This window comes from Asterias amurensis, chromosome 6 (genome assembly GCF_032118995.1).
Source record: "Asterias amurensis chromosome 6, ASM3211899v1".
Lineage (NCBI taxonomy): Eukaryota > Metazoa > Echinodermata > Asteroidea > Forcipulatida > Asteriidae > Asterias > Asterias amurensis.
Genome location: NC_092653.1, coordinates 21,621,854 through 21,646,133, shown reverse-complemented (window position 1 = coordinate 21,646,133; position 24,280 = coordinate 21,621,854). Strand labels below are relative to the sequence as shown.

Here is a 24,280-nt window from a genome sequence, read left to right as displayed (position 1 = left end):
CATATAGGGTGCGTTCGTTTAGCTTCCCTGGGTCGGCCCCGCAGTGCTCACTCGGGTGAGCCCCTGACAAGAGCTAATCGAACGATCACACTCGCCCTCTGGTGACGGCATGCACCTCAGGTCACCCCAAGTGACCCACTCCACAAGCAGGGGCCAATTTCATAGAGCTGCTTAAGCAAACAAAATTGCTTAAGCACGAAAACAGCTCGCTTATTTTTCACATGTTACTGGCAAAAATTTCATGCCATACACACTGCTTGTGACTGGAATTTAGCTGTTGTTTACTTTGCATAACAATTGAGTAGAGTCTTGGCCGGTAATCTGATTTTACTAAGCAAGGATTTTTTTGCTTAAGCAAAATGTTGTGCTTAAGCAGCTCTATGAAATTGGGCCCAGGGCACTAGGGGCTGACCCGGGTGAGCCCCGTCAAAGCTATTTGAATGTACCGGGGCAGACTGGGGTCGACCCAGGGAAGCTAAACGAACGCACCCATAGTGTCCGCCATACCTCAACAAGGCTAATTACTGTCTTACCATTGGAATTAATTGCACGCACCAAGCTTTAGACCATTGGTCATGGTACGGTGATTTGTGTTACTATCTGCGGAAACGATGGCTCTATAAAGCAGGCAATCATCAGCAATAGTCAGAGTCTGGTAGTGCTTGTTACTTTTTTAGTTCATGGTGTCGTTTTTTTAGTTTCAAATTTCCCGCACTACATTGAGTGCGTTTTGGCGACCCCAACCAAAAACTGTTTCGGTTGTTGGTCGTTGGTTCTGCTGTTCAGACTTAACGATAACCGATTTGAGCTCGGTTACCGTTTTGGTTATGACGTCAGAAACAGTTTTTGGTTGGGGTCGCCAAAACGCACTCCATAAGTACATCGCTAATGCATTATGGGTGCGTTCGTTTAGCTTCCCTGGGTCTACCCCGCGGTGCTCACTCGGGTGAGCCCCTGACAAGAGCTAAACGAACGACCACTCACCGCTCTCGTAGTGACGTCGTTTACCTGGGGCCAGCCCCCAAGTGACCCACTCCACAAGCAGGGCACTGGGGGCTGACCTGGGTGAGCCCCTGGAATGCATCAAAAGCTATTCGAACGCACCGGCGGGGCAGACCGGGGATGACCCACAGGGGAGCTAAACGAACGCACCCACTAAAGACTGACAGGCAGAACCGTGCCTATTATGTACAATGTGCCTTGGATCGGTCGAGTTGGTCTTTGAAAAGCGTTTGTTATGAAATGCATATGGGTAGAAAGATGTTGTAAAAGTAGAATACAATGATCCACACGAATTTGCCTCGAAATTGCACTGTTTTCCTTTTACCTCGTCGATGTTTGACTCCCAGTGGCCGACCGTGTTAGTTCGCAAAGGAAAACCACGGAACTTCGAGGCAAATTCCTTTTAAAACATCTTTCCAATCATATGCATTTTATAACAAACGGTCACGAACTATTTTTATATATAATTATACCAACTCGTCCGATCCAAGGCAACGTGTTCCTTAATTTTGCCAGCATTCTCTAATGGTTTTTTTTACGTATAAATTCTTCAAAAAATCGAAGCTGGCCTGTGAAATGATATTCACCCGGTATTCTACTTAAAGTATTGGTTACATTCAAATAAGGCATATACCTCACCAAAGGTTAGAACAAGAAAATTTACTCACATTTCGACCAAGACGAAGTGTTGTGCCTGAAGGTTTTAAAATTTACCGCGGAAGCCGCATGTGCATTGGTCTGATGTCTAGACTTTACGTAGCACATCTTCGTGAAGTTACTAAACTAACATGGGACCAGTCTAACAATAAGATCGTCAACCAACGGCAGCCGATCTTCGCGCGGTAAACAAAAGTAAAAGAGTCTTAATGAAAATTTCAGATGCCTCAAAACCCCCAAATGTCAAACAAATAAATAAACAAACAATGAAAGTAATGACAAACAGAATCTTAACCATGCAACACACAGATGTTTGGCTGGTGCAGATAGGCGTTTATATGTTTGTTTTTAAATTAATAAAAACAACACTTTTTAAGATCAAAGTTTTTCAAACAGCCAAAGTTCAAATTTGTATCAAATAAATACAAGTATTTAATCAATGAAAAGGAATGCAGTCACCTTTCCCTCAACACTATTATAGCAGGTAGGGAATTAAGGACAAAAATTAACATTATACCAAAAATAGAGGCAACTAAGAATGAAGGCATAGCAAATCAGCACATGAGCAACTACATTGTTGATAAACCAATGGACATAATTACCTTAGGGTGCTATGTGGCTTAAGCCCTCTGCTTAGAGCCCCCCCCCCCCCACACCCCTCCTGCCCAACTACACAAACATCAAAGCTTAACGAACTCTCAGAATCTGAGACCAAGTTGATTTTTGTCTTAAAGGCAGTGGACACTATTGATAATTACTCCAACTAATTGTTAGCATAAAACCTCACTTGGTAAGCAAAGGAGAGGTGTTGACAGTATAAAACATTGTGAGAAACGGCTCCCTCTGAAGTAACGTAGTTTTCGAGAAAGAAGTAATTTTCCACGAATTTGATTTCGAGACCTCAGAATTAGCTTTTTAGGTCCCGAAATCAAGCATCTGCAAGCACACAACTTCGTGTGACAAGGGTGTTTTTTCTTCAATTGTTATCTCGCCATTTCGACGACCAATTGAGTTCAAATTTTCACAGGTTTGCTATTTTGTGCATATTTTGAGATATGTGAGAAGACTGTTCTTTGACAATTACCAATTGTGTCAAGTGTCTTTAAAGATCCTATGTCACATTTTTGGCCGCTTTGACCCAAAAACTTTGATTTAAAATTCAATAGGTACTTTAATGGGGGTTGAGAAAGTTGCAAGCTTTCATTTGAGCCATTGCTCGAAAAAGTCCGCCAATTATTAGTAGCAGTGAAATAAAGTGCCAAAAGTTAGTTTTTGTGATATCACGTGACAAATTCTTTTGTGTTTTTTAAGAAACGTTTTAATTTTTTGTCATGGTTCCTGACCATTAAAAGTAAAAGTTAAACTTTTTTTCGTTAGAGTGGGTGATACTCTTTGAAATACCGCCCACTCAAAAAAATCTATTTTTTTCAATGTTTGGGGCCAAAAATATGACATAGCATCTTTAAATCTATTAAAAATATGTCCTTACAGTTACAGTCTTACAAAAAATGTCCCGAAGTTAAAGCCCCTTTGAGTTATTGTCTGTCACCCCGCCCCCCCAAAAAAAACCGTCATTGTGACGTCATTGCAATTTCTCATTAGCTTAAAAACTCCTGCGAATCTGGGGGGAAATTGTTATTCCAGGGCACTGTAACTCACGCAAATGTTTTTACATTGAGTTATGGTTCTTCCATTCCTACCTTTGCCAAAACAATTTCTAAAAATAAATGAGGCAGCATCAAACATGGTAAAATATTTTCCAATCTTAGCATGAAAACCATGATTTATTCAGTATATTTGTATGTATATTGCATTGATATGATAATTTACAAGTCCAATACCTCTCAGCAAAGACAAAACTTCCATGAAAAATATTTGAGTTTTATTGCGGGGTTTTTGCGAAAAGAAGATTTCAAAATCATTTTGTCCAACTAGTTTGTTTTTTCATATACGTGCAGATATCCAAAACACACAATTAGATTTTGATTTTACATTACTTGTACATGGAAGAATGCTTTTAAAAAATGTATTACTCATTATTTGCCAAAATCCAGGCACTTGCAGTTTGTCCAAACATATTTTCAGGCACAGCAAGTCTATAAAGACACTGGACACTATTGGTAATTGTCAAAGACTAGCCTTCTCACTTGGTGTATCTCAACATATGCATAAAATAACAAACCTGTAAACATCTGAGCTCAATCGGTCGTCGAAGTTGCGAGATATAAATGAAAGAAAAAAACACCCTTGTTGCACCATGGTCACACGAAGTTGTGTGCTTTCAGATGCTTGATTTTGAGACCTCTCATTCTAAATCTGAGGTCTCGAAATCAAATTCGTGGAAAATTACTTCTTTCTCGATAACTACGTCACTTCAGAGGGAGCTGTTTCTCACAATGTTTTATGCTATCAACATCTCCCCATTACTCGTAATCAAGAAAGGTTTTATGCTAATAATTATTTTGAGTAATTACCAATAGTGTCCACTGCCTTTAAATCAAATGGCAAGTTATTAACAGTTCACTCTCATTCAAACAACATCACACGGCTCTGTGTTGCAGTGACTCTGTGGACATTCCTGTGTTTTGTACACATCAGGAAAATCCTTCAACAATTCTTCAACACTGTTAAAAAAACACTTGGCAAACATTACATACGAAGTGTGAACTTAAAAGAGTTAAAAAAGTTTCGCAAGTGTACGGATACACATACAGATACCGATCTGCGACGCTTTGTGTGTTCACGTGACGCGTATCCGCGACTGTCGTATTTTGCATACACGTTGTAACGGATTCGGGAGCTCATACACGTTGTAGATAAACGTATACTGTTTTGCAGACTTTTAGTTGTATTTTTGTCCCAGATCAAAAACATTTCCCACGGAATAGCTTTCACATCATGCTTGATATAAATTTAGATTTTTTAGTCATTTGCAAGCAAAACGATAAGAAAATGCAGTGTATAAAACACGGGGTCTCTAATCGGTTATGTATGTCAGAAAAACACTCATCGAGAATGCGAGCGCACTCAAGTGAAACATACCTATAATTTGTGAAACAAAATTCAACACGTGGCTGATGTGACTGAACGGATACGGTTATCATATCCGTATCTGTATCTGTATCCGCACGCTTGAGAAACCTCTCTAATAACAAAAGAGATCCACATTGTGTAGGTACTTGAAACACTATGTGGACTTACACATGTCCACACTGGGGATTCTAACCTGGGTCCACAGAGGTGAAAAGTAGGGAAAGAAATTACTGTGCCAATTTGTTCCCCCTTGTATGCCTGCAATATCAGAGACTAGCCGTCAATTTCACAAAACTCATCGTAACTTAGGATTAATCTTAGGTTTCAGGACGAGTCAAGTTCCGTATCCATAGCAATAATAAGCATTGAAACCATCCCAAGTTGGGACGAGTTACTCGTCCTAACTCAAGATAGGATTAAAGGCAGTGGACACTATTGGTAATTACTCAAAATAATTATCAGCATAAAACCTTTCTTGAAGACGAGTAAGGGGAGAGGTTGATGGTAATAAACATTGTGAGAAACGGCTCCCTCTGAAGTGACGTAGTTATCGAGAAAGAAGTAATTTTCCACGAATTTGATTTCGAGACCTCAGATTTAGAACTTGAGGTCTCGAAATCAACCATCTAAACGCACACAACTTCGTGTGACAAGGGTGGTTTTTTCTTTCATTATTATCTCGCAAGTTCGATGACCGACTGGGCTCAAATTTTCACAGGTTTGTTATTTTATGCATATGTTGAGATACACCAACTATGAAGGCTAGTCTTTGACAATTACCATTAGTGTCCACTGTCTTTAATCCTAGCGTGATCTCAAAAACAAACATCATTTTAGATTTAATGTAGCACTATGGAAATTTAATCTGTTTTTCAAAAGAATGTCTCTGCTATATGATAAATGTTTACTGTCCATAACTCCAATTGAAATTATCTCCTCTAATGCAAAAAAAAACAAATTTTCCATTTAATACCACCAAAAATGGAAATTGAAAACAAATAAACTTTACAATTAAAAACTAATTCTTCGCTCTTTGAGTTTGGATTACTAGCTTGAAATAAATCCTAATACAGGTAACACACTGTGCAAAAACTGGCACCTCCAGCCAACATTCAATACCAGCAGCCGATTTCACGAACCGCTAGGATCAATCTTATCTCGAGTTAGGACGAGTAACCTGTCCTGACTTAGGATGAGTTCAATGAGTCCTATGTATTTAGATATGGAACTGAACCCGTCCTAAGTCCTAAGATAGGAGAAGTTTGGTGAAATTGACGGCAGGTTTGGTAATGAAAATAGAGGTTTAAAAACAGGCTTATAAGGTAACTGTTAATGTTGAACATATATAATGTTTAAAGGATTTGGGTATTTTTTGTAACACAAAACACAATGTCCACAGATTTACACTAAACTTACACAGTTTGAAGATAATAATAGTAGAAAGCTTCCCTTAAAATATGATTTAATGAGGTGCTCCTGAGACGAAACTGTTTTTGTGACTCGTTTACTCATTTCTCAAAAACTACAGCACCTCAGTAAGTAATACTTTAAGGGAAGCTTTCTACTATCACTATCTTCAAACCGTGTAAGTTTAGTGTAAATTTGAGGACATTGTGTTTTGTGTCAAAAAAAGTACCCAGACCCTTTAAGACATCACATCATACATATACTAATGCTGATGTTCGGTTGTCGTCATTATTTGTGACAAGAACCTGATTTTGCAAGGGGTGTCACATTTTATGATTCAAACCTGAGTAAGTTACTAATAATGTTGGTGAAAAGGCAACATGATTTACCAAATTTACCATAACATTTTACCAAAACTTGCATGGTCCTGTTCAACGAGAATTTGGTCATTAGTTAACCAGGACCTTCCGAATTCAAATGATACTCAATCCAACAGAATCAAACGCAGCAATGGGTTTTGAAAGGCATAAGGTGATTAGGGTGAGCACAAAAATGGCTAAGCATATCAAAAATATGCTTACCAGAAAAAGGCTACCAGTCAAAAGAGCATGCCTTGTGTGCAATCTTTGACTGGTATCCTGCTCATTTTTGCTTAGCAGAAAATGTTTAAGCAGCTCTATGAATCTGGGCACAGGACAACATTAGTAAAAGACCAGAATACACTTTGTGTAACCCAACATATTCATAAAATGAAACCCAGTTAAGATTTAAGTTCACTCGGTCATCAGCGTCACAGGAACATCGTAAAAAAAAAAAAAAATTATGTTTTTACTGTTTTCAAACATCAGGTTTTGAACTTGCAAGATCACTTGTTAGGCCATGTTCGAAACAACGACTTTGGCTACAGCAACGGCTAGGTCAGCGCGCCTGCCAGTGTTGAAGAATAAGGAGACACGCGCGATCTAGCCATAGCTGTAGCCGAAGTCACCAATTCAGACACAGCCTAAGGAATGTTTCCGATCACTCATCTACATTTTCTCAGCATGCTCCTTCAGCATCCTGCCAGCAATGACTAGTTTCTGAGTCTCACTAGTTCCTTTGTAGATCTCTGCGATCTAGCTGTAGCTGTAGCCAAAGTCGCTGTCTCCGACATGACCTTACAAGTGATCTTGCGAAGTCCCGCCACGGCCTAAGGAATGTTTCCGATCACTCATCTACATTTTCTCAGCATGTTCCTTCAGCATCCTGCCAGCAATGACTAGTCTCTGAATCTCACTAGTTCCTTCATAGATCTCTGTAATACGAGCATCCCTGTAAAACCTCTCAGCAGGCATGTCAGTCACGTATCCCATACCACCTAGGATCTGGATGGACTGGATATGAACCAAAATAACAAATTAAAGCCATTGGACCCTTTCATTGCAGGAAAAAAACAAAAAAAGTTCACAGATTTACAAATAACTTACAGGGTTTACAGAAGGCAATGGTGAAAGACTTCTCTTGAAATATTATTCCATGAAATGCTTTACTTTTTGAGAAAACAGCAAAACAATATAAACGAGAATTACGGATTTATTTTAAACACATGTCATGACACGGCGAAACGCGCGGAAACAAGGGTGGGTTTTTCTGTTGTTTTCTCCCGACTCCGATGACCGATTGGGCCTTAATTTTCACAGGTTTGTTATTTGATATAGAAGTCGTGGTACACAAAGTGTTGGCCTTGGACAACACTGTTTACCGAAAGGGTCCAATGCTGATTTAAGAGTACTGGACAGGTATTCAAATGAGAAGATGAATGCACCCAATCTGAAAGCTCTAGAGAAATACTTTATTTCTGAAGTACACTAAAAAAAATATTGCTTATTTTGTATTACCGCAACCACAATTCAAGACAAACCAATTTTTTAAAAATTAACTGCATGGCCTTTTGCAAACAAAACCTTATCCTCCAGTTCGGTTCACTTTTCCCAAGTTTATGTAATATCAATAAAATAACTTGCCTCAATCCATAATTTCTACTCCCTGGCAGTCAATGACAATTAGCAGATGAGATAACTTATTGCACTTAGAGATAGAGACAGTGGAGTTAACTACGAGAATTTAAAAAACATCAAGTGTGTTTGGAAGGTTGTCTTTCAATTAGAACCAAGGTGTTAAGACAGAGCAAGGCATCTTCACTTGGCTTTCTTTCACGTACAAACCAATGTAGATGAAGGTGAAAAATATAACCCAAAATACTGGGAGAAAAAGTCCTTGTTTACAGGGTTGACCAACACGTGTGCAAGCATGAGTGCTTATTTTCTTAAGCATTTGATTTTTTGTTCAGAGGCACTTGGCATAGTCTAGTTTGCCTATTGGATAATCCAATAATCCGTTTAAAGACATCGGAAACTATTGGTACTTGTCAAAGATTCATAGTCTTAACAGATGGCGTATCTCAACATATGCATAACAAACCTGTGAAAATTTGAGCTCGATCGGTCGTCAAAGTTGCAAGATAATAATGAAAGAAAAAACACACTTGTCACACGAAGTTGTGTGCTTTCTGAGGCTTGATTTTGAGACCTCAGATTCTAAACTTGAGGTCTCGAGATCAAATTCGTGGGGAAATTACTTCTTTCTCGAAAACTACGCCAGTTCAGAGGGAGCTGTTTCTCACAATGTTTTATACTACCAACCTCTCCCCAACCTCTCTGTGTCTACACAGCCTTTAATAGTGAACTGGAAACATTACAAAAATGGCCCTTCTATTTGAAAGTGTAAGCCTATTACATACCTGATGTGCACAGAAAGTTGCAGCCTCCGATGCAGCCAACTTAGCCATAGCAGCCTCCTGTTGAACAAAACAACATACATTACTGCTTGCATTAGATTTACAGGAATATTTGAAAAGACTGACTAATCATCAGATTGGAATTTTTCAATTTGATTACCAGAGATTTCATACAACTGCGTGTGGATTTTGAGGCATTGCATGGTGAGGTATCATTGTATGTTTAGTTTGCGGTTACACCATGTGTGTATATGTACTTTGCCGTGTAGATTGTTCTTTGATAATAACGTGTTGTGCTATTTACTCTACTGTCATGGGGCAGAAAAAAATTTGAGACTTTTTAGTTCTGAAAAGAACTGCCATGGCACCCAACAATCCTTGGTCATGCAAGCTGCTGATGACGACACAATCAATTTGTGGGTTCAATTTGTGGAACCCCCCCCCCCCCCCATTCGCAGAATTTGGAATGTTTTCACGCACATTGGTCTTGGGATAATAACGAGGTAAATTTGTTCATACCTTGAATCAGAGGAGTTCAAATATTATTTGGTTTTACCAACAAACCATTGTGTGTAAGCAATGTATGGGTGTACTTTCCCTGGGTCCCTGGGTCCTGTGAAAAAAAGGTGGGATTCGAACCTACGACCTTTGCCTTTTCAGAGCAGATATCCCTCAACTAGACCACTCAGACTGCCCTGTGGCTACAGGCAGTTTGAAACCTATGTTTTAGTAGCGGGTACCGCAACATTTAAAAAAAGTGTAAAATTTACATCGGGATTAAAGAATATTATTTGGTTTACCATACACTGATGTGTGTACTATTACTTACCGTATTTATAACGCGCCCTAAGGATACAAAGCGCCAGGTATTTACTGCAAGGTGAGTGGCACGAAGTTTGAATTATGAGACCTAATTCTTAGCACCATGTAATGGTTTACAAGGTGCTACGGCGCAATATGCTCAAAATCCAGCCAGGAACACCGGGGCGAACCCCTTCTCTTTTCGTTAAGCGCACTGGGTTCTTTTACATGCGTTTACACAACACATGGGACCAACAGCTGTTTGTCCCATCCGAAGGTCGAAGCAATGGTTAAGTGTCTTGCTTAAGGACACAAGTGTCACGGCTGAGGATTCAAACCCACACTCTGCTGATCGGAAACACCAAAGTTTGAATTCGGTGCTCTTAACCGCTCGGCCCATCACTTCCACAAAGCGTGGAAAGCGTGTATACTCAGTACTTCCTGCTAAGGAGTCTAATATCTTCTAGTCTCTCGATACTGGGCAATATCAGTGGTCTTTTGTTAAGACATTTGCTCTGGCAAAGCTCATGGGTTCATCTCTCACCACAGTGGAGGTGTATTTAAACAGGAATAGAGGAGGTACTGAGCATAGAGTGCTTAATAGGTTTAGGTAAAACCAAATAATATTCTTAATTCTCGATCCAGTTTTAACATCTGTTAAAGGGTCTATGTACTTTTTGTAAGACAAAAAACACAATGTCCACAGATTTACACTACACTTACACAGTTTGAAGATAAAGATAGTAGAAAGCTTCCCTGAAAATGTTACGTGCTGAGGTGCTGTAGTTTTTGGGAAATGAGTAAAACAATGTCATGAAAATATTTTTTGTCTCATGAGATGAAAATTATTTTAAGCATTTACAATTGATTTTCATAACATTGTTTTACTCATTCCTCAAAAACTACAGCACCTCAGTAAGTAATATTTGAAGGGAAGCTTTCCACTATCATTATCTTTAAACCCTATAAGTTTAATGTAAATCAATGGACATTTTGAAAAAGTACCCAAATCCTTTAAATAGGGGGGGGCATTAAATAGAATAAAATGATTTCCCTCACCTTTATAAAGTTCTTGCCGCTATCTTTGAGAGCAGCTGCTTTCCATGTGAGTAGCCTGGCACTCTCCACTCGTACTTCCATATCAGCTAGTTTACTCTGTATAAGCTGTAAACTGGCTATGGGTTTCTCAAACGCCTTTCGCTCCGTTGCATACTTGATTGCACATTCCAACGCAGCCTAAAATTTGATGCAAGAAAGAAAACATTTGGAGATGAAACCAAAAATGTGTGTAATGTCTGGGAAAATTTGTCAAGTATTTTCTTAAACATGTTAAAGGCATTGGACACTATTAATAATTACTCAAAATAGTTGTTAGCATAAAAACTTACTTGGTAACAAGCAATGGAAACTGTTGATAGTATAAAACATTGTGAGAAACGGCTCCCTCTGAAGTAACATTCATTTAGTTTTTGAGAAATACATTTGAATTTAAAAACTTCAGGCCTGAAGCCTTTTATTGGCATCTTAAAACACACAAATTTGTACAAGGGTTTATTCTTCTTTCATTATTCTCTTGCAACTTCAATGACCCATGGAGTTCTTTTCACAGGCTTGTTATTTCATGCAGATGTCCGGATACACCAAGTGAAAATACTTGTCTTTGACAACAACCAAAGGTGTCCAGGGCCTTTATTATCTGTAACATACATAAATCTTGGTTTTGTGAACAAAAAATCCAGTAGTCGGTTTGTAGTAACGATATGTCTAAAACATCTGGGACATTTATTTATAGCATTTACTTTAATTTCATTTCTGAAGTCAAGGGATTTAAAGACCCTCGACACTATTGGTAATTGTCAAAGACCAGTCTTGTCACTTGGTGTATCTCAACATATGCATAAAATAAAAAACCTGTGAAAGTTTGAGCTCAATTGGTCGTCGATTTGGCGAGATAATAATGAAAGAAAAAAACAGCTTGTCACACGAAGTTGTCACACGAAGTTGTGTGCTTTCAGATGCTTGATTTCGAGACCTCAATTCTAAATCTGAGGTCTCGAAATCAAATTCGCAGAAAACAACTTCTTTCTCAAAAACTACGTCACTTCAGAGGGAGCCGTTTCTCACAATGTTTTGTACTATCAACCTCTCCCCATTACTCGTTACCAAGTATGGTTTTATGCCAATAATTATTTTGAGTAAATACCAATAGTGTCCAATGCCTTTTAACAAAAACGAACATAATCACGGTAGGCAAGAACCCAACGGAGAGAAGATACTGAGGAAGGAAGTTTCAGTTTTGGAAGAAAAACTCCAGAGAATTATTCCAGCCAGGGAAAACCCACGCAGTCAGGTGGGGAAAGAAAACCAAATCCACATTGTTCCCCCTGTGTAATTGGAACCGGGGACCTAGGGTAGAAGACGAAAAAAGGCGCCGCTGCCAAACCACACTCTGACAACACGAAAACCCTCATGCACTAAAACCCTGGGCCACACCACTCCACAAGGAAGTTCGAATCCCGGTCGTGACACTTATGTCCTTGAGCAAGATACTTTACTATAATTGCTTCTCTTCATCCAGGGGTATATATGGGTACCCGCGAGGGTAGAGCTTGATATTGTGAATGAAAAGGCCTTCGGAGCGCCACAGCAGATCAGGGAGCTGAGAAAGATTAAAGGGAAGTTATTGGCCCAATTACCAGGGGACTAATGTAAAGTGCATTGATACGTTTTATTGTGAAATGCGCTATATAAGAATTTGTTATCATTATTATAAGGAAGTATAGACCTTTCTCATACAATGTCACAGCCCAAGTTTTTGCCAACCGAGGTTTGAAAACTATGGTAACACATAAATAAGGGAATCAACATGGTGAAAAGGTTTTCAACTAGTGGTTTTATCCCAACGAGGCCTGGTTTTTGATAATTTATCAAGAACCAGGCCTCGGCGGGTTTAAACCACAAGTTGAAAACTGATTCAACACACTTTGATTCCCATTCATAAATACCTTTTTGGTCAAAAGCATCAACACTTTTTAATCAAAAAGTAAAATAAATGCAAAAATTATAATTGATTTCTTTCAACACAACACCCTTCCAGCTATGAAATGGTAAGGCCCTCACAACTCCTTATAAGGGAATGATGTGCGCGACGCGCGTATCGCATGATGTGTCACAACTATCTCGGCCGTTGCTCTCTACCAATAGGAATGAAGAAACTGTCTTATAAGCACAGGTGCAAGCTGGCGTATCATGCCCATGTTTCAACACTTTTTACTGGTCATAAACAAAGGTTTATACACACCAACGTGATGCGCTCTCCACCAATAGAAATAGCGAAACTGTCTGATTATGAATGCAAAATAAAAGCAGGTAGCCGTGGTTGGTAGAAATGTTACACAAATATTCAAAAATACGTTGAATTTATGAATCTTTACAAAAAATATTGAATTTGATCACAATTTTGTTTTGACACGATTGATTGTTTTGCTAATATTTGGCACACTTTGTTTATCAGCAATGGAAAGTTCTATAACACATTACCTGAGCAATACCCAATGCTTGTGCCGCAACTCCTATCCTTCCAGCATCAAGCGTCATCTACACATAAAATAAAATAAATGAAAACATGGATTACAGTCAGTTAGAGGTGTTAAGTACAGGATTGTAAGAGCTGATAAAATAGACAGTACAGTGTGCATCAAATAACAAATCTGAGAAAATTTGGGTTTCATTTCTTTGTGTAATGCAGGTATTATATGGATCAGATAGTGAAAATCCATGCACAATTACAATAAAGGATGATCTCAAATATATAGATATTACAGTTTTCTAATAGCTGCAGTCCATAGGAAACATACAAAAAATATATTGTTAAAACATGGGTTTTTCTCAAGAACGCTCCAAGCCAAATTTCTGAGGCGCACGACACGCTTGAACGATGGCGATGCGCTTGCATGTTAACGCTGTGCAGTCAAGATACGGTGACCAAGAAGTGCATAAATTTGTTTATGTCTCGCGTCTTTTACGTGAATGTACGCATACGCACAGCAGACTGTGAGAATACGATCAAAACAAGAATTGTTTAACATGGGGAGCTGCATTATTTCCCGAAAATGACGGATTTGTGAGGAATACATGACGACCAAAACCCACCGCAGAAAAATGTATGCTGCCATGGAATGTGAATCTGTTGATATTAGTGGCTTCTTGCAGGTAAGATTTGACTTATGAAGCTTTGAAAATTTTCCGCCCTAGAAACGGGCCCTAATATTTAGGACTCTGTATCTGTGTACAGCACACAGAAGAAGAGTCCTACAATGTATATAGTGCTAGGACAAAAACCTAATCCAAACAGTGCCCCGGCCTGACTTCAAAACGTGGTCCCAGAGATGGGAGGCAAGAAAGATACCACTACGCCACAGGGCTGTATGCTTTGTTTTTGAAAGGGCAAGGGCACCAAGGCATTTTCTTCTTGGTAAAGGGCACCCTATGATGAAATTGCAAACTTGTACTGGAGCATTTCAAGGGCACCAAGGCAATGACCAGGGGACACGGAGGCAATCGCCTTCATTGCCTCCGTGAAGTTATCAGGCCTGACGCCATCCTGAGAATCAATGATTTGTTTATTGGTTACCATGGCAATCTTGAATCCCATGCCTTCCTGACCCAGTAGATTCTCCCTCGGGATTGCGCAATCCTCAAAGATGAGTTCCGTTGTTGACGATGCTCTTATTCCCAACTTGTCTTCCTTCTTCCCCAAGGAGAGACCCTCGGTGGGTTTGGGAACGAGGAAAGCACTGATGCCCTGCATTAAAACAAACAGATCACAGTTTCAAAAAAGATGACTCTTTTAAAGACACTGGACACCTTTGGTAATGTCAAAGACCAGTCTTCTCACTTGGTGTATCTCCACATATGCATAAAATAACAAACCTGTACAAATTTGAACTCAATTGGTCGTCACAGTTGCGAGATAATAATGGAAGAAAAAACACCCTTGTCACACCAATTTGGGTGCTTTCATGCTCGATTTTGAGACCTCACGCGCGAGGTCTCAAAATCAATTCAAATATTTTACTGAGAAATTACTTCTTTCTCAAAAACTATGTTACTAAAGAGGGAGCCGCTTCTCACAATCTTGTATACTATAAACAACTCTCCATTGCTTGTTACCAGGTAAGTTTTTATGCTAACAATTATTATGAGTAATTACCAATATACATAGTGTCCACTGCCTTTCAAGATGCTAAGTATTATTTTCTGCATATTTGATTTGAACACTCAGCCTTTAAATTAATGTTTTTCAAGATTCAAGAAATATAGTGGGTGCGTTCGTTTAGCTTCCCTGGGTCGACCCCGATGTTGCGTATTTCTAAGCCTTCCCGTGGTGACGTCAGTGCACCTCGGGCCAGCCCTAAGTGACCCAATCCACAAGCGGGGCTCTTGAGGCTGGCCCGAGGTGCACTGACGTCACCACAGGAAGGCACACGTTGGACGTGTCTGGGTTTTTTTCCTGGTTCGAGGACGATCACGGGATAATTGTGTGCCCACGTTCGTCCTGGAAAAAAATATAATACGCAACATCGGGGTCGACCCAGGGAAGCTAAACGAACGCACCCAACGATATTCATTTCAGGTATAGCATACTTCATGGAGACAACAAAGGCAAGTGCTCCAATAACCCTGGTCAGTGCTTTTGTTTACCATGAAATGCACAGGTAAAAATGCACAGCGGTTCTTTTTTGAAGGAAAAACTGCCTTGCCCTTGCAACAATGTATCAGGCCTACAATTCAACTTGCCCCTGTTGAATAGTTGTGAGAGTTGCCCCTATTAACTGGACCACCCATTTGATTTTGCATAATGGAGGATCTATAGTGCCAGCAGTAGTGCTGGGCGAATAGTGAAATTTTGTTATTCGGACACCGCTGGCCAACTATCCGAAATTAACCGGATATTCGAATAGTTTTTTCGCCGCTAGAGGGCGCTATTAAAAATAAAAAAATAAAAAAAATTTTTTTTGCCGCTAGAGGGTGCTGTTCGTTTGTGAATGAGATCTTATGGGCGGATTGATATTAGTTTTAGACAGTGTCACTCGGTTCATTCATAAAAATGACCGGATCTAATTTGAGATGGCGATTTGCTATTTCTTTTGATCGTGATTGACTCTACGTGAAGGAAAACCTTTGTAATCTTTGAACAAATTACGTCAGAAATGTCATTGTTTTAACTCTTCACGGAGGTGAGCATAGTTTAATACTTAATTTATGCTGTTTGATGCTGTCTTAATAGAAGTTTCAGAAGGATTCAGACAAAACATTCCTATCAGTTGTCGCCCGACGTCCGCGGATATTCGGATATTAAAGAATATCCGGTTACTCGGTTGTAATTACAGAATTATCCGGTATGTAAATAGCTATTCGCACCCTATGCGGATATCAGGTTAAGAAAAAAAAGGCATTCGCGGTTACGGATAGGAAAACCTATTCGCCATTAACCGGATATTCAAATAATTCGCCCAGGCCTAGTTTTGAGAGTTGCCCCTATTAACTGGACCACCCATTTGATTTTGCATAATGGAGGACCTATAGTGCCAGCAGGCCACAGAGACCATTGCCTCCCTTGAACTTGTGTTGGCCTTGGTGCCCTTCAAAGTATCCCTTAGACTTTGAGATTTTACAATAGATATTACCCTTTACAAAATTAAAATGGCCTTATAAGAGATGTTAAATTTGCATCAGGGATAAAGAATATTAATTTTACAGGCATGTTACTCAGGTGGGATTCGAACCCACAACCCTTGCAACTCTAGAGCAGTGTTTTACTAACTACCTCGGTAGTCTAGTTGGTAAGACACTGCTCTAGAATTGCAAGGGTCGTGGGTTCGAATCCAACCCGAGCCAAGCCTGTGATATTTTTCACAGGACTTGGGAAAGTACTGAGTATACAGTGCTACACACATCGGTGTATGGGTAAAAACCAAAATTAAAAAGGCCTTGCCCTCTTTAAAGATGAAATTCCACGCCTGTGCCTTGATGTTTTACCTTGTGTTTGAGTGATTTGTCTGTAGTAGCAAAGACAACACTAGCTTCTGATTCATAGCCATTTGTAATCCAGGCTTTCCTGCCATTCAGTACCCAATGGTCCCCGTTTAGTCTCGCCGTGGTCGAGGCGGCACCTGCATCACTGCCATTCCCTAGAGAGAAAACATTAAAGTTAGGGTATATAGACAAAAATTACACAATATATTTGTAAACCTTACACCGATGTGTATTCAGCACTTTATACTTGGTACTTTCCAAAGTTCTGTGAAAAAATTCCACAGGCATATCACTCCATCCCTCAACCTTTGAGTTAAGAGAGCGGATGTCTTACCACTAGACCATCGAGCTAGCCCGGTAGCTAGAGGCAGTTCGAATGCAATGTACCGCAATGATTTAACAAGGGAGTAAAAGGGTAGCGACGGGTTCTTAATCGGCCGTTTAAAACCAGCAGGGTCGTGGCAGTCGCACGGCCACGGCCTTGCAAGGTTTCAAACGGCCGACTAAAAAACAAGTCACTACCTTTTTATTCCCATTCATAAATGCCATTTTGGTAAAAAGACGTAATAAAGTTGGAAACTCTGTTTTCTGACGTCCCTTGAGCTCTGTAGCACCTTGTAAACCCTTATAAGGTGCTAAATAATTGGGTCTCGGAATTCATCACTGCAATAACCTATCTTTCTGAAAGTTTGTATATACTCAGCGCCTTGAGTACCTTGTTTGGTAGATACGTGCGCTATATAAGACTCTGATATTATTATTATTACATGAGACAGTTTTCGGATATCATTCTTGCGCGTAGTTAGTCTTGGTGCAAGACGTTTGTCATTTTCAGCGCGGCTAACTCACCAATAGCGCCGGCATCGCCCGTAACGAGAAACGTCTTGCACCAAGACTACTGCGTAGTATGCATCTAAACATATCCGAAAACAACCGGTTATAAACAGCTCCAGCTGGTCATTATCAACCGTTTAAACACCCCCACATGACGCGCTCTCCACCAATAGGAATAGCGAAACTGTCTGAGGTATTTATGAATAGATATTAACTTTTGCATCGGGATAAAGAATATGTGTACTGAGAACTGGACACTCAGTACTTTTCTCAGTTCTGTGAAAAAATCCACAGACAAGTCACTCAGGCTGGATTTGAACCCTTGACTTTTGCATTGCTAGAGCAGATGTCTTACCACTTGACCACTGAGCAAGCCTATGATTTAATAAGGGAATCAATGTGTGGTGAAGAGGTTTTCAACTAGTGGTTTAATCCCAACGAGGCCTGGTTCTTGGTAATTTTTACCGAGACGAAGTCGAGGTAAATTATAAAGAACCAAGCTTCGGCGGGTTAAACCACTAGTTGAAAACCGATTCAACACACTTTGATTCCCATTCATAAATACCTTTTCGGTCAAAAACATCATCCCTTTTTGGTCAAAAAGTAAAACAAATGCAAAAATTTTAATTGTTAAATGATTTCTTTCAACACAACACCCCTCCAGCTATGAAATGGTAAAGCCCTGCTATGAAATGGTAAATGCTGTGCATGTCGCGCGTATCACGTGATGTGGCACAATTGTTTCAGCCGTTGCCCTTGACCAATAGGAATGAAAAGAACTGTCTTAAAAGAACAGGTCCAAGGTCATGTGTCACGCCCATGAGTTAACACTTTTTACCGGTCATAAACAAAGGTTTATACACAACCACGTGACTCGCTCTCCACCAATAGGAATAGCGAAACTGTCTGAGGTATTTATGAATAGATGTTAACTTTGCATTGGGATAAAGGATAAAATGTTTTTAACTTCACACCAATGTGTATTAATCACTGTAGGCCTACAAGTATACTTGGTACTTTCTCTAGTACCGTGAAAAAAATCCACAGGTGAGTCACTCTGGTGGGATTCGATCCAACAACCTTTGATCTCCTAGAACAGATGTCTAATGACTAGACCACCGAGGCAGTCCGAACTCCATTTATTAGTAGAGGGTACCACACTGAATTTGTTCTTACGTTTACAGCGATAATATAAACAAAGCACTGTATACTCTGTACTTTCCCCGAGTTCTGTTAAAAGATTCACCGGCAAGTCACTCCTGTGGGATTCAAACCCAGGACCTTTGCATTGCTAGAACAGATGTCTAATGACTAGACCACCGAGACAGTTCGAACGCCACACTAAATTTGTTCTAACCCTTACAGCGATATAAACATAGCACTGTATACTTTCCCGGGTTCTGTAAAAAGATTCACCAGAAAGTCACTCCTGTGGGATTCGATCCAAGGACCTTTGCATTGCTAGAGCAGATGCCACTAAACCACCAACCTGGTAAATCTACACTTTACTTTTGCCAGTTGTTTCAAAAGGTTTTCAAAGAAAAAACATGAATAAAATAGTTCTAAAACCGATCAAGGCTAGGCATTACGCTCCTCTGCCAGTTGATGATTTATTTTGCTGACAACTTTAAATCTTACCTGGCTCGCTGAGTCCAAAACAGCCGACCCTGTCACCGTCTAGGAATGGTTTGGCAAACTTCTCAATCTGCTCTTCATTGCCAAACTTCATAATTGGTCCAAGATATAAAGACTGAAAAAAAAAGCACAATCCAATTTTTTTAAGCGAAACTAAGACTCAGATTTTGATAGAAATATCCTTTCTGACTTGGTTTTAACAAAACATTTATGATACTGCAACCCATCAAATTTGGGTCTTCTTATAAAGTTGAGTAAATGCCAGTGTGAAACTGTTTAAAGGCAGTGGACACTATTGGTAATTACTCAAAATAATTATGAGCATAAAACCTCACTTGGTAATGAGTAATGAAGAGAGGTTGATAGTATAAAACATTGTGTGAAACGCCTCCCTCTGAAGTGCCATAGTTTTTGAGAAAGAAGTAATTTTCCACGAATTTGATTTCAAGACCTCAGATTAAGAACTTGAGGTCTCAAAATCAACCATCTAAACGCACACAACTTCATGTGACAAGGGTTATTTTTCTTTTATTATTATCTCGCAACTTCGATGACCGATGGAGCTCAAATTTTCACAGGGTTGTTATTTTATGCATCTGTTGAGATACACCAACTGTGAAGGCTAGTCTTTGACAATGACTGATAGTGTCCACTGCCTTTAAAGTGGCCCAAAAAAGTGTTAATCTTTGGACCATCAGTATACAATCCAGTGGTCAGCAGCGCCATCCGACTTGGCTCCGGACTTTACTACACAAAGCTGTTCAGTGCAACAAAAAATTGCTACGCACTGAGTGTTTTTTTTTTTAAGCAAAATATGTAGCTACAGAAATACATTTGATAGGCCTAACAGTTTTGTGCTTATGATTTGTTTGTGTGTATGAACCACTGTATAGTATCGAGGAAAAAACACAGGCAAAATCGCTCGGGTGGGGTTCGAACCCACAACCTTTGCACTGCTGGAGCAGATGTCAAACCGCTATACCACCGACCTAGCTCGTTGGCTAGAGGCAGTTTGACTCCTATGTGTTAGCACTGATTTAAAGGGAAGGTACACTATTGGTAATTGTCAAAGACCAGTCTTCTCACTTACTGTATCTCAACATATGCATAAAATAACAAACCTGCGAAAATCTGAGCTCAATTCAATTGGTCATCGGAGTTGGGAGAAAATGATGAAAGAAAAAACATCCTTGTTGGACGAATCTGTGTGCTTTCAGGTAGGAATAAAAGACTTATAGCTAGACGTATTTTATTATTTTAGTGAGAAACTACCTCTTTCTCAAGAACTACGTTACTTCAAATATTATCAACAGCTCTCCAATGCTCGTTACCAAGTCAGTTTTTAAGTTAATATTTGTTTTGAGTAATTACCAAACGTGTACCTTCCCTTTAAGTACAATGCAAAGGTCAGGGGTTTGAATCCCACCGAGTGTTTTTCCTGGGTTTTTTTTTCACAGAATTTGGGGAAATTACCGAGTATACAGTGCTTTAAAATGTTAGGTGTAAAGCAAGAACTAATTATTTTCTTCATCCCGATGCAAAGATTTGAGTTTGTTGGCACTGTACTAAAGTCACTTGACTGGCCTGGAATTTGATGTTAAAGAAAGCAAATTTTTCATTTTGCAAAGGGCACTTCCATTGAAAAATCTTTGAAGTCAAAGAGAAACTATTTGAAGGGGCACCAAGGCCGAGACAAGGGGCAACGGAAGCCATGGTGTCCGTAAGCTTGGGCGATATCGATTTATTTTATTCACGATATATCGCTGACAATATATCGCGATATTAGATATAATCGCGATTAATGAACTTTGACATCATCAGTCTGAAAACTCCAAGTGAAAGTTGTAGAAGAGACAATCCTAGCATAAGAGAGGTGTTCTAATGACCCATTCTTCTGGTTTTACTCCAAACCCATGGGGTGCAAGTTGTCTCAGCTAGCAAATACATCGCGATATCTAATCGATTTATCGATATATCGCGATTATCGATATATCGATATTTCGAGTAAAACCAAATCCATCCGATATCGAAATCGTGTCCAAATTAATATCGCGATATTCGATAATATCGTGCTATCGCCAAAGCTTAGGCCTCCGTTGCCTGCGTGTAACTCCAGGCCTGATTTGACCTGAGGCAACCATGTTTTTTTCTCCTACTTACATTATTCACACTCATAACGACTCCACATGATGCACATCCTCTGCTGATCTCTTCCATAGCAATAGCATAGGCTAAGTAGTCCAGACCAGTACCACCATAGACCTCTGGGACATCGATTGCCATCAGCCCAAGCTCTCCCAACTTCTTCACCTAAAAATGACAAAAAATCATCCATCCAGCATTACAAGAAAAGCCCAAATCTATCCTTAATAATAAGAAAATGATAATAGTGGGCTCTTTGTTTGATGTATATTTGGTTTCCGGTAACACCATGTGTGTATCTACTTGCCAGGTAGAGTTTGTTCTTAGAGATTTGTGTTGCTTTATGCTACTGCCGCGGAGTAGATAATCGGGGGTTTGGGAGACTTCTCAGTTCTGAAAAGAACTGTCCTGCTTTTAACTATTACATCAGGGCGGATGGAATAGAAAATAGACTGGGACTACTATACTTAAGCTTATAGGATCGTAATTAACTGTACTGCCGCGGAGTCGGTTCTGAATTGGTCTTAACGTTTCGACTAGCTTGCTCTAGTCATCATGAGGAGACTGCCTATTATCTACTCCGCGACAGTAGAATATAGCAAGACAGTTCTGTAAGAACAAACTCTACCTGGCAAGCAGATACACACATGGTGTTACCTCACCATGCAATGCCTAAAATCCTATTCTTTGATTGAATTTTGAGACCTAATCCTTTTATAGCACCATTTAATGTTTTACAATGTGCTGTGGCGCAATTTGCTGCCGTACAGACCTGGAACCCCTTCGCTTTATGATAAATACACTTGGTTCTTTTACATGTGTTAAACAACACACGAGAGCAACGAGTTTGAGACCCATTCTTAGTTAGGGAGCGTCTCAAAAGTCGGGCACGTTCCTAGCGCAAAAGAACGTTCCTGCGGGCATATGCCCGCAGGATCGCAACATCATGACAAAGTATACGCGGAGCGTTCCAAAAGACCGGTCCTGTGGAACGGACAAAAGCAGCGGGGATACTCTTGCGATCCAAAAAGAACGTTCCTACCGTTCCGACTTTTGAGACGCTCCCTTACTCTTATCAATATAACACCCAAGTAGATCATTGTCATTTGATTGGAGGATTGTCACATGTCTCGCTCCACTCCCTTTAAAATTCTTGCTCCATCAGAATTTGTCCTATTGCACCTTATGTACCACAACACTGTGTGCGCGTGTCTTTGATAATGCAGCAGTACAGTTACTGCACATGGCACAAACAACATTACGGCGCCAGCATGTCTCAATATGCACAGGTTAGTTCAAAACGCACTTTATCACTGTTAAAGACACTGGACACTAACTGTCAAAGACCACTTGGTGCATCTCAACATATGCATAAAATATCAAACCTGTGAAAATTTTAGCTCAATCGGTCAATTTTAGCTCAATTTTAGCTCAAAAGTTGCAAGATAATAATGAAAGAAAAAATACCCGTAGCACACGAGGTTGTGTGCTTTTAGATGCTAGATTTGGAGACCTCAAATTCTTAATCTGAGGTCTCAAACTCAATCTCGGAGAAAATTACTTCTTTCTCGTAAACTATTCCAACTTCCAACTTTGCACCATTGCATTCATGCATGAAAAAAATAAACGTCATACAATTTGAATGTTATTGTGGACTTACTTGTTCTTTAGGATATCTGTGCTCCTTGTCAAGCTCTCCTGCAATGGGCATCAACTCCTTATCAGCAAAGTCACGACACGTCTTCCTCAACATAGTGTGGATGTCTGGTAGGTCAGCCCACCCTGACATACAGCGAGTGTGTGTCACATTATGTGTGGCTACCGAAGAAAAGAGTAAACAATAAATTTGCATAATAACGGATAGTGCAGTTATAAAGCTATAGCGTTTTTCTGATATGATCTTGATCAATTACATTCTAATGAAAAAGTGGCAGTTGGATGCAGCATCTTTTCCCAAAGAAGTCGCTGGATACCAAAATTACTGCTGTTTACTTCGTTATATTTATGGGGATAACATATTTTCTTTTTCTTCATACTGTGTAAAGGCCTAGACCGCTTTAATTTACCAAATAAGCTGATGAAATACAACTTTTAAAGCACTTTCTCCTATCAAAAGGGGTCCTGTTGCACGCACTGAACTCAACCTCTGGTGTTTCTGGCCAGTAAGAGTATGGGTTCGAACTACTCCTAGAACTATGCGGTTTCGTTCGGGGCTGAATTACAGTAAACAAAATTGAGATTGCGGAAGGGATTTTCTGTCCCCCCCAGCCCAGGGCCAATGTCAATGAGAGTTGAAAAAAAGACACCCCCCTACAGTTACAGAGCCTAATGTTGGAGAGATAAAAAAAAATAACAGAAAAAAGCAGACTCGTTATTGTCGTGAGAGATGTTCGACGGACGTCGGTTTTGTTGTTGGAAATGGCATGAATGAGAATAGCCCCACTTGCGTGGCCAAGGGTGGTTGATTGAACACAACATCAATCAATGATCAAGAAGAAGTGTACCACTGTACTGTAAATTACGTCCGATTAAAACAGTCCAGTTTCACTCAGTGAACGTCTGCTCAACAAAATAAAATGTCCACATACAAATCATTATGAGGTTAATTAATTCAATTAACAAACTGTATAATCACACCTTTGTTTAGAGTTGCTGTCAGTGGCAATCTTCTGTTCACAGCAGACGCCAGCCGGCGCATTGTCATCCTCACAGCAGCCATTTTGTAACATGGGGGAATCCTCGTTCTTAATTCATTGTATGCTCTTTGGTCGATTCCCCGTGTGCACGGCGCATGGGACCGTGTGCTTTCGTGGGAACGAGGATGTGCTGATTGTGTAACTAGTGCTGCCACGACGGAAAGGGGTGGGGTTTCGCAAAAGGGAGGGGCCGTACAAGATACTTCAAATACAACATAACTTGTTTGCTCTACATGTAGCCTTATAACTTTATTTAGTA

The 24,280-nt window shown here is 39.8% G+C and overlaps 1 protein-coding gene across 1 annotated transcript; it reads right to left on the bottom strand.

Moving 5' to 3' along the window:
• Positions 1–2,522: 2,522 nt before the first annotated feature.
• On the bottom strand, positions 2,523–24,053 carry LOC139938410 (short-chain specific acyl-CoA dehydrogenase, mitochondrial-like). Its single transcript, XM_071933915.1, has 10 exons — positions 23,963–24,053; positions 22,986–23,143; positions 21,344–21,493; positions 19,187–19,298; positions 16,718–16,869; positions 14,310–14,480; positions 13,217–13,273; positions 10,736–10,912; positions 8,879–8,935; positions 2,523–7,472 (listed from the first exon to the last, which is right to left on the bottom strand). Exons 1-10 carry the CDS (start codon positions 24,042–24,044, stop codon positions 7,314–7,316), a joined length of 1,275 nt encoding a protein of 424 aa, XP_071790016.1. The 5' UTR covers positions 24,045–24,053; the 3' UTR covers positions 2,523–7,313.
• Between the last annotated feature and the right edge of the window lie 227 nt (positions 24,054–24,280).

What these genes read in the sequence shown, in the direction of transcription:
- LOC139938410 (XM_071933915.1), bottom strand. Translation starts at nt 24,044, where the DNA reads ATGGCTGCTGTGAGGATGACAATGCGCCGGCTGGCGTCTGCTGTGAAC. An exon ending in GCGGCAAGAACTTTATAAAG is followed by an intron (nt 8,936 to 10,735) that starts GTGAGGGAAATC and finishes TTTGTTCAACAG; the next exon opens with GAGGCTGCTATGGCTAAGTT. An exon ending in CAACTTTCTGTGCACATCAG is followed by an intron (nt 7,473 to 8,878) that starts GTATGTAATAGG and finishes GTTCATATCCAG; the next exon opens with TCCATCCAGATCCTAGGTGG.